At 62.1% G+C, this 10,577-nt stretch overlaps 1 protein-coding gene across 9 annotated transcripts in view; it reads right to left on the reverse strand.

The window, feature by feature from the left end:
• The window catches only part of EBF3 (EBF transcription factor 3), a 118,134-nt gene extending 112,823 nt beyond the window's left edge, over positions 1-5,311 (reverse strand). For 4 of the 9 annotated variants that reach the window (XM_061403857.1, XM_061403859.1, XM_061403858.1 and 1 more), the window contains exons 1-5: positions 4,653-5,310; positions 4,391-4,547; positions 3,967-4,030; positions 3,221-3,276; positions 111-184 (exon numbers count right to left, since the gene is read on the reverse strand). In XM_061403857.1, coding sequence (XP_061259841.1) covers positions 111-184; positions 3,221-3,276; positions 3,967-4,030; positions 4,391-4,547; positions 4,653-4,786 — 485 coding nt within the window. In that variant the 5' untranslated portion in view covers positions 4,787-5,310. Of the gene's footprint in view, positions 1-110; positions 185-3,220; positions 3,277-3,966; positions 4,031-4,390; positions 4,548-4,652 lie in introns of all 9 variants that reach the window. The other 5 variants (XM_061403863.1, XM_061403861.1, XM_061403860.1 and 2 more) reach the window with 2 other exon arrangements.
• Positions 5,312-10,577: the final 5,266 nt, after the last annotated feature.

The raw sequence follows: 10,577 nt of genomic DNA on the forward strand, positions 1-10,577 counted from the left end.
GCGCGGCCCGATTACATTTCAATCGATGCCCGTCCCGAAGCGGGGCGGGGTGGCGGCGCCCGGACGCGCGCCCTTTGTGGGCGCAGCTGGCGCCCCGGCGCCCGGCTCACCTGCACATGATCTCGTGGGTCAGCAGCACGCGGCACATCTCCGGGTTCTTGTCCTGGCCCTCGTAGACGATGGCCTGCGCGGACGACAAGCAGAGGCGGGGTTACGCGGCGCCCGCGGCGGTGGCGCCCCGTCGCCCCCCGGGCTCTGCGGGCCTCGCGGGCGGCAGGTGCACGGCGGGCGAGGGGAGGCGGCGTCCGGGGGGGGGTTCGCCCTCCCGGCGAGGTCACCCGAGCCTGGCTAGGCCGAGGCGGCCTCCTCTCTTGGGCGCCCGCCGGGCCTGCGCGGGGCCTTCTGCTCGGGAGGACGCCGGCCGCTTTCGGGCTGGGAGACGGAGGCCGAGGCCCCAGCGCAGGGAGCGAGGGCACCGGCCCCTTGCTGCCGGCGCCGGGCCGCGTCCTCGGGCCATTATCTACCCCGAGTTCCGATCGCGTGGAGGGAGAAGCGGATCAGAGTGCTACAGGACTAAAAAACCGGAGACGAGCCGCCCGGCCAGCCGTTTGCCTGGTGGCAAGGGCTGCCCCGCGCGCCCCCCGGGCTGCAGAGTCCGGCGCCCGGCCGCCCCCAACGTTCCGAGCCCCGGCGCCTGCGTGGGCCGCCCGCCCCGGGCCCCGCCGCCGCCGCCCCGAGCCCGCAGGGCCACCCGAGCGTCCGGCCACGGCCGAGCTCCGCCCGCGGCGGGCGGCCCCGGGGACCCGGGCGCTGCAGCCGCACGTGGCCGCGCCGGGCCGGGCCTGGCGGGCGCCCGGCAGGAGGCCTGGGGGCCCCGGGGCGCCCGGGCCCGCGCGGCCACGTGCTCCTCGCCGGATGATATTTGCAAAGAAAGTGCTAATGGCCAATCTGGTGTTTATTTTGAAACTGCTAACAATGATTTTTCTCGGGTAAAAAGGCAGTGTCTGCGCACACACGCTCTGCTGGGTTTTGAGCAGAGGCTCCGCCAGATGGTGCGAAGCCCTAGGTGCGCTCACGACCGCGCTCAGCCCGGCTCCGCCGCCGGGAACCCGTGCCGGGGGCCGCCCGCGCCTGCCCCACCGCCGGCCTCCCAAAAACAGAGAGGGCAAAAAAAAAAAAAAAAGAAGGGAAAAGGCCACTGGGGGAGGGGCCGAGGGCGGGGGCCGGGAGCCGCAAGTTCCCCCGCAGAAAATTCCACGGAAGGGGGAGGGGAGTCCTCGCTCCAGTTCCCGCCCCCGCCCCCCGAAAACGATCTGGAAATTGCTTCCAACCTCCCCGGGACTTCTGACACTTCCGTCCACTTCCAGGTGGACAAAGCCCTTTCTCGAGGAAGCCCGGGGCTGCCCTCTGGGAAGAGCGCGGGGCTCCCGCGAGCCCCTCTCCCAGCGCCTCCCTCCCGGTAGGCTGGGAACGGCGGCGGTGATGGTGTCACCGCAGGCCGCCGGGCCGCCTGGGGCTCGGGGCGCGTGGCCGCGGCGGGCGCTGGCACTTCTGAGAGCGCGGCACGTCCTCGGATGGATCCCCGTATTTATATTTGATTTATTTTTTATTTTGTAGCACAAACAGAAATCCATAAACTGTCGGTTCAGCGCCATTGACTCTTTGATCAGTTACTGGGCTATTTCTTTCCTTCTCTCCCCACCCCCCCCTCCAATCTCCGTCAGTGAGAGGAGATTAAATGCCTTTATTTTCAACTGTTTATACTGCAAAGGTACAGGGATAAATGAACAATAAAAGTGCACTTAAAACGGAAACCTCCTCCTCCTCTGTGCATAAACTCAGCGCTGCCTGCATCAACCTCTTCGTTAGAACACAGCGATTTCCCAAAACATTTAGCCCTTATATACAAAGGAAATAAAAGCACCCTGTCCACGCGGAGCCGGAGTTCCAGAGGCTTCACTGAATCCTAGTGAAATAATTATCCAAGGGCGCACCGCCTCCACCGCCTTTGTCGGAAAGACCATAGTTTACCTGTCAGATCTGTTTTACTCGAAGAGAAAACCACACTGGTTTACCACTGCAGACACTAAAATCCAGCAAGCTTGTTGCCTAGGTAAGGACAAACTTTTTCAAAGGGAAGTAAAATCTGAAAACTAATTGCCCTGCAGACAGTACGAAGCATGTGTGCTGGGCTGCAAGAAGGACGAGAGAGTTCTTTTCCACTTGTCTCACAATTCTTAAAGTTAACATCAAAACGGAAGACGCCACTTTCATTTATAAGCGTGAAGCTCAGTTTGGAAGCATATTTTAAATCAACCTGCGCAAAGTGGATTTCACTGAGGAATTGGATTGGCCTCCTCCCCCAACGCTATTTTAAGAAAACGGGGGGAAAATCTTTAAAAACAACTAAGCAACAACACACCACGCAACACAAAACCAGCCCAAGACTGCACAATGTCAAAAAGCAATGAAGCGCTCTCCTGCACTTAATCACACGACTGATAGCCAAGTCATGATCGGAAAAGTTGACCAAGACAAGTTAAATAATTTAATAAGGAACTGCTTGTAATTATGTTATTTACAAGGTATGACAGAGAGTGGAAAAGGATGAGAAGCTGCCCCCAGAGCAATGGACGGGTTTGGGTGACCCCTGGAGCTCAGAGTTTGAATTATGGAGCTGGGGGGCTGAGAGGTGAAGATGGACTAGAGGAGAACAAGGTGACTTTTCACCCCAACACATTTAACTTTTAAATCCAAATACACGCCTCCTGTTACGAGACCATCACACTGGAAAGGAGAAAAAAATGAACTACTCAACTCCAACTCAATGGGCTTTGGAAAAGAGTTAGTTGCCTTTGTTATGGGGGGGGAAAATCAATGAAATGATTCCAAGTAAAGAGAGAAACGTTTAAAAATATACAAGGGGGAGATCTTGAAAATTTTCTGTCAAATATTAATTACCATGATTAATTAAGACAGAATTTGATTCCAATCACAAGCCATTTAATAAAGCATATATGTCCTGTTCTAATGACAACATAAACTATTTCACCAACCGCTTCATTTATTCCAATAAATAGGGAATTCTTATTAGCATGTCAAGAAAACTAAATGAGAAACAAATACACCAGATCCATTTGCCAGCCCTCTCCTCCCTGAAACTCCAGGACAGCCCCAGCTGAGCAGTGAAAACTAGTGCAAGAGGCTTAAACTTTCTCACCTGTTTGGTCATTGAATCTATGAGGCGAACATACAGATCCTGCTCCGTTCTGACTCCTGCAAGAAACAGGGACAAACTCTCATCAGGACTTCAGCGAGGGCACTGGGGGCACAGGAAGTGGGTAGCTCAGGACTGCTGCCGCGGTGATGCAGCAAAACTTAGGCATGCCTCTGAAAGGCAGGAAAGAAAACCCAGTCACTCGTTTTTTCTTTTTTCTTAATTAAGAACCTTGAGACTCTTAGGGTTTGCATTGAAAGGAGCAAAGGACTCTGCCTGGCTGAGAGCAGGCCTGGTTGCTGAACCGAGAGGGCCCATGTGCTCATTTATTTTTAGAAAACAGAAAGCACAAAATGGAAACTGAGAGTCTCAACTCTTTCTAGTGTCTCTCGAGGATTTTTTAAAAATCCGTACACAGAAAGTAAGCTGTGCTGGATGCACAGAGCTACCCCCATCTCAATAATTAACATTAATTTGCAAAATTGAAAAAAGTCACTTAAAAGTGATGTTCTGCTGGCGCCCACATCGATCCCCTTTTTACTTTCTACTTCAAGCCGGACCGGTTAATCATGTGAAGTGCCATCGACTTATTGATCGTTTGTGTTTTGTTTTCCTTCTATGCCATGAGAAGATTTCGTGTTTACATCCGTGTCATTTTAATCTCGAAATCTTTACGTCCTTTAAGCATCGCGGAAAAAGAGAGAGCGAGCCAGCGGGGCGGGAATGCAGGAGCAGCCGCTGCCACTTACCGTTGCTGTAGAGCAACTGGAGTTTATAGTGGATGCCGTTGTTGGTTTTCTCGTTGTTGGGCTCCTGAAAGTAACGATAAATAACTGCGTTTAGTGCGCCTGGTGTCCGGCGCGGCCACCGCACTCGGTGCCCTGCACGACCGAGGCCCCTTGGCCTCACGCGAGGCAGGACTCCCGGCCGGGAGCAGCGGCTGAGGTCACTTTCCTGCTGGAAGCCCAGCGCCCTCCTCGCCCGGAGTGAGTCCGGGGGCGCAGAGAAGTTGCCCAGCCCTCCGCGGGCCCGGTCGGCCGCACGTGGCGGCGGCAGGGGCGCCTGGCCGAGCCGTCCCCGCCGCCGAGGGGGCACCCGGGGCCACCGCGCTGGGGCACCGCCTGCCTCCCACTTCTAGGAAGCCGGAGGGTGTGACTGTGTGTTTGCACTTACTTTCTCTTTCTCCACAAAGTCCACAAAAGCGGTCCTTTCAATCTCCACCGGCTGCCCCTGCCTGTCGTAGAGCGCCAGCACGAAGTGGAAGAAATTGGACTTCCGGAGGTTGGAAGGAGGCTGCTTCTCGAAGTGCGCCCGCGCCAGCCCCACGCCGCTGCGGGAGGAAAGAGACAGCGGCCCGGTGAGGAGCGCGGCGCCGGCCGGCCGCGGGGACCCGGCGGGGCCGGGCCCGGGGCGCGCGGGGGCGGCCGGTACGTACCTCTGGGCGGCTGTGTTGGCGTCCACCACCCCCGCCGTATGCATCCACGAGCGCACCGGGTTCATGCCGCTGCCCAGCGGCTCCTCCTTCATGGTCGTCCCCCCGCGCGGAATATTCTCCTGAATCCCAAACATGAAAACTGCTGGCGGCGGCCGCCGCTCCCGGCCGAAAGCACTTCCGCGAGCAGCGGCGCTGGGGGGCTCGGCGGCAGGCGGCTGCCCTGGCCGCACTGGCCCTGCTCGGCGCCTGCGGTCCGGCCCGCCGCCGGCTTCAGCCCGTCCCGGGCAGGCGCGACATACACCGGCGGCTGGGCGCTCCGGACGGCCGGGGGCGCGGAGGCGGCTCCACCGGCGGCTCCACCGGCGGCGGCGGCGGCGCTTCGGAGGAGCAGGACGCGGTGGCCGCGGCGGCGCTTGTTGTTGTTGTTGTTGTTTGCAGGCGCGCTCAACGTGGTGTCATCCTAGCCAGGCGGCGTCCGCGGCTGCAGGGCACTGCGGGATCGCCCGCTTCTGGCGCGGCCCGCCTGCTCCAAAGACAAATAAACGGGGCAGTGAGTGCCGCGGCGCAGTCCCGGGCGCAGGCGGGGCGCGGCGGGGCCTGGAGCGGCGCGCGCAGCGGACGGAGGCGCACAAAACTCAGCCCTCTCTCCCCGAGGAATGGACCCTTTCCCGGGAGCCAAAACTCGAAGCCCCCGGGAGCGGCGCTGTCAGAGGGTGACGTCGGGGGGCGGCGCCTGCGCCATATATGGGAGCGGCCGCCCCTCGCCGCGCCCCTCGCCGCCGCCGCCGCCGCCGCCGCGCTCGCCGACTGACTGCCTGACGGCGCCGCGAGCCGGCCCGAGCCCCGCGAGCCCCGCGAGCCCCGCCGCCGCCCAGCGCCGCCGCCGCCCCCAGCCGCGCGCCGCGGCTCCTCGCGCCCACCCGCCGCCAAGGAAGTTTCTCCTCGCCCAAATCAGTCTCCAAAGCAGACAGACAGGCAGTGCGCGGCTGCAGCCTGGCCCCTCAACCCCTCCTCCCGACATCAGCCACACAAGTCAAAGCACGGTGGGGAGGAGAGGGTAAAACGCAGGGGCGCCCCCAGTTGCCCAGACGCTGGCCGTAAACACGAGGGGCCGCGGGTCGCCCCGGGACGGCCCAGAGCGGGAGGCGGGTAGAAGCCGGCAGGCCGCAGACAGGGGGCTGGAGGGGCGAGCACCCGGCCGGGGCGGGGGCTGGAGGGGTGGGGCAGGGCTCCCCGGCTAAGGCGGGGCGCGCAGTTCAGCCCGGTTTGCAAGCCGATCGAAGGCTGCTGGGGGGGGGCCGATGTGCCCCCGGCTGGGCCTCGCGGGGCGCTCGAGCTCTCCGCCCCAGCGGAGGCCACCGAGTGTGTCGGGCTGGGGCACCCACGTCGGAGGCGGGCTCTGCCCGATGCGCGCTCTCTCTCCCCGTGGCCACGGGAGACCCCGTCCCCCGGCCTGTCCTTAGGCGCAGCGAGTGACAAAGAAGGCTCCGGGCTCCCTGGGCGGACAGGAAGCGCGCCCGGCCTCTCCGGCGACCCGGGGCCCGGTGTCCGGCTGCGCGCCCCACGCGGTGACCAGACCTCCCCGGCGCCAGCCGCTCTAAAAGCCGAGCAGACGCTGCGGGCGCCGGGGTCCTGCCCTCGGTGCCGCTGAGCCTGGGTGAGCGCGCGGCGCGCGACTTTACAGACCTGGTTTCGAGGAATCGGGAGGGCAGCGGGGCGCGAGCAGCGCGTGGGCCCGGCGGCCGGGCTCCTGCAGCCAGGACTCGGCACCCAGGCGCACTGCCCACCGAAAGGACCTGTGCGTGACACGGAGCGGGGGCCCAGGGGACGACCGGGAGCTGTCCCAGCACTTCCCTGCCGAGAGAAATCAGGCCCTTTTGATTAAAACAAACAAAAACAAAAAAACAGGTTTCAAGGTGCAAGTGTGCCGAAAGACAGACTCTTCACGCCGGGTCTGGGGTGGCACTCCTTTTATTTCATGAATTGGCAGTGTGTGTACGCTAATATTTTAATTAATCGGGAAAATCGAAGTCCGATTTACCTTATCTGGGGACCCCCAAGCCTCTTGGAAGGGGTGAGAAAAAAGCAGTTCTGGAAAGCAATCTATTTTGCTGGTGTTGGGGGTTAATGACTATTGCCAAAGATAAGTGAATTACCACAGCTGTTGCGCCAGTCCCATCTCAAAATCCATTCCGGTGCCGGCCGTCTAATTAAATACGTAAGTATAATAAAATCATATTTTATGACTATTTGAGGGTAATGAGATTAGTCTTTAGAAGCGATCGCCACATATTAAAGATGCCACTGTCTATAGAATGTTAATAACCTTAAATCAAAGTGTATGGAAACTATTCACGATAAATTAAAAGAAAATTTCTGTATTCCTAATAAGCCCAGCGCTTTCCACCCACAGCCAACCCACTGGAAGAGGGAACACTTTCTTCGTGGAGGGACAACGCAAAATAAAGTTGCTGAGCGGTGGAGGGTGGGGTGGAGACATGGCTTTGTCTCTGCGTGTTTAGCTGCTTCGGGGGCTCACGCAAGGCAAGCGCCCAGGCAAGCGTTATTGTCAGATTATGCAAAGTGCCTGTTCGGAAAAGATGAAGTTGGAAAGAGGAGACAATGCTTCCTTTGTAGCCCACTTCCTAAAATGCCCAGCCCAGGCTAGAGGTGCCCCATTCTTTGCTCTAACGAAAGTATCATGCTTAAAATCATTTACAGTATCTTTAATTCAGATTACACGCGCCAAGGCGATTTAAATCTGATTACCAAATTAGAAGGTTTAAAAACAAATCCTTTTAAATCTGATACTGTTGACTAAAGAGGGAAAAAAAGTTCTATAAGCCCATCACAGAAGGTAACGATCCTGCCCCAGAAAGAAAAGGGGTTTTAAACCTTTTTGACAACAAATGCAGCTGCCCCACTATTTTGGACGATATTAAGCGAAAATGAATGCAAATCTGTGTTCAGCAGCCATCTGGCCCGAAATGGGGGCGTCAGCTGCTCTCACAACAGGCTCGGAGGCTGAATCCATTTCAGCTCATTTTCTAGATCATCTGGTCCCGCACCCAAAGCGTGGAAAATACGGTCTTTATCATTCACCAACTTTATCTTTTTTGTCACTCCACTGCTGGCTGCGAGCTGCGGGCACAGGGACTCGCCACCCGGGCAGGGTCTCCACACGGGCCTGCTGCGGAGCAGCCTGGGAGGGCAGTGCCCTCGGCCCCCACCTCGCCCCACTCCAGGGGTTCGCCTTGATGGGGCGGGAGCAGCGGGCCGTGAGGAGCCAGGGGCCCAGCACCCAGGCCAGGGAGGGGAGGGGGCTGCAGGCCCATCCCGGATGTCCGGAGACAGGCTGCAGCGCGTGCCCGCGCCCGCCGTCCCCCGTGGGAGTCCTGCCCCGCCCCTCTCCCTCTCTGGGGACCTAGAGGCGCCCAGTACCCCGGCAGGAGACGCCGAGGGGGGGACAGGCTGACACTGTGGAAGTTGCGCAGGCCCGCCGCTACCGCCGGTCCAGCCTCCGCACACAGAGCGCTCCCAGGGGCCAGACAGACGCCCAGGGGCCGGCCCGGGTGGGGCCTGACCTTCGCTGGAAACCCCGCGGGCCGCCACGGCGGCGACCACCGCTCAGGGCCCCGCGCTCAACGCGATTTGCACGGGTGGCCCTCGCGCCGCCGCCGCCTCCTCCTCCTCGGAGGGTGGGAAGTATTCCTTTTGTGCGGATTTACGGGGAGAGGCTTCAATGAGCCCCCTCGCATTTGCATTTAAATAGCGGCATCAAGCGCTTCGCGTGCCACACACCAGTGGGCTCCCAGATGTCACGCCGGAGTCAGTCAGATGGCCAGTGCCCAGCTGTCCTCCCCACGTCGTGCCGGAGCAGGCAGTGACCTTAAAGAGACAGCGCCCGCAGCCCCTGGAGCCCCGCTCGGGGAGCGGCTTCCAGGGCGCAGGGCCGCGGCCGCGCTTGGCCGCTGACCCACGGCACCACCGGAGGCTGGGCCAGGCGGTACAACCGCGCGGCGCCCGCGCCCAGGCCCGCTCCGGCCTCCCTGCCGGCCGCGCCGTGCCCGGCCCGCCGCGCGCGCCAAGCCCTCCGCCCGCGCCACTACCCACCCGCGGTAGGAGGAGGGCGGCTCCTCGCGCGCCAGGCGTGAACTTCCCCCTCGCGTCTCCCGCGTCCCGGGTCCTCCACGCCCGCGTGGTGCGGGGCCTGGTGAGGGGGAGCCAGGCTGGTGCCGGCCTCCGAGCCATCCAGAAACTTCGGCCAAGTTGGGGTCCCAGGGTGCACGGCCGGGCTCTGAGTCCGCGCTGGACTCGTGTACAGGGGGCACTCTGTGAATGCCCCTTCTGGCTCCCGGCCAAGCCCGGGGAGCCAGCCGCCCTCCCTACCAGCCTTCCAAGGAGTCAGAAACTGCATTTCCGGCGTTGAGAAGCCCGGGCCACGGTTCCTGGAAGCCATGCCTAAGAGGGATCCGGGGTGCGGGGCGCGGCCGGGTGCGGCTCCCTCGTAGAGCCGGTGTCCTCGGACCCAGGCTGCGCGGCGGTGCCCCTCAGAGCCCTCGGGAAAGGGTGGGAGCCACGCGCCGAAGGCCAGCGGTTCGCTTTCCCGCCTCCAGTGCTGAGTTGCAGGCGCGGCCCGCCCCCACGTCCTCCGCGCCCGGGGGTCACGCTCAAACCGCGCCGGTGACCCGGCCTCCAGCCCCGCTCCGGGCCCGGCGCCACAGGCAGAGCTCGGGAAAAGAACCCGAAAGCGCAGAGCCAGACTGACCTTGGGCACTGGCGAGCAGGAGGCCGTAGGGGCTAGGAGAGCCGGAGAAGACAGTAACCCTGGGAGGGCGCACTTGGGAAGTCCCGCGCACTGCGGGGCGAGGTGACACAGCCGGGCACTCGCAAACCCTGCCCGGCGTGGATCAGGGGCGCGGCCTGAGTGCGCCCGGGCTTAGCCTTGTACCGCGCGGGGTACAAAGGGCCGGTGGGCCTGGGGAGTCAGGAAAGCCGGGGCTCCGCACTCAGGCCACCCCAACCTGTTAAGCGACGCGCAAAGGGGGCCGGGCCAGAGTCTGGGGAGGTTTCCAGGCCCAGGGACCGCGCCTTCCCCCTGGCTGGACAGGGACGGAGGCTGCGGGGTTCTAGGGAGGCTATGGAGACAGAACCCAAGCCAGGACGCGCCTCCCACCCGCCCTGGGAGGCAAGTCACTGGGCATCTGACCCCGCACACACAGGGCGCTCCTACGGGCTCCTCTGCCCTGCGCTGGAAGGCGCAAGGCCTGGCTGGAAGGATTCACAGCTAAAAAGTGAACACTGGAGGGTCTCAGACCCCGGATCTCTGCACCGCCTCCTCAAGCCCGGTCACTCTGGAAGGGTCAGGCTCCTGCAGGCCGACCCCAAGGACGGAAAAGGGCTCAATACTCCAAGTGAGAAGGTGCAGGCGCCTCCTGCCGAGGCGGCCAAGTTTGACAAACAGCGCCTCCTGGGGTGAGCAGAGCAGAGTGCCGCCGCGAGCCGAGCCGCCCACACTCTCACCCAGGCCCGGGCAGGTGGCCGCCGCCGCTCCCCGCCAGCCCGCAACGGCGGGGCCGCGGGTCCTGCGCGCCCGGTGCACCTAGGCCTCGCTGACCCGGTGACCCCAGGAGCGCGCAGAGCCGTCCGCCCGCCGCCTGGTCCTAACTGCCGCTCACGTGCCTGCAAAGTCAGGACGAGCCCAGGCACCCGGAATAAGGCCGGGCGGCGAGCACCGAGCCCGCTCCCCGCAGGGAACCGCACGCTCCCAATTGCCCGGCCCTGCGGGGGCCGCGAACGTCAGCCGGCCCGCTCTCGACCGCCTCCCCGGAAAGCCTAGCTCCGAGCGGGGCCGAGGATGCCGAGCGCGCCTGGGCTCTTGCGGAGTGCGAAATTAGAAAGGAAACAGTTAATTCCTCTCCCCTG

The sequence above is a fragment of the Bos javanicus genome, chromosome 26 (assembly GCF_032452875.1).
Source record: "Bos javanicus breed banteng chromosome 26, ARS-OSU_banteng_1.0, whole genome shotgun sequence".
Classification (NCBI taxonomy): domain Eukaryota; kingdom Metazoa; phylum Chordata; class Mammalia; order Artiodactyla; family Bovidae; genus Bos; species Bos javanicus.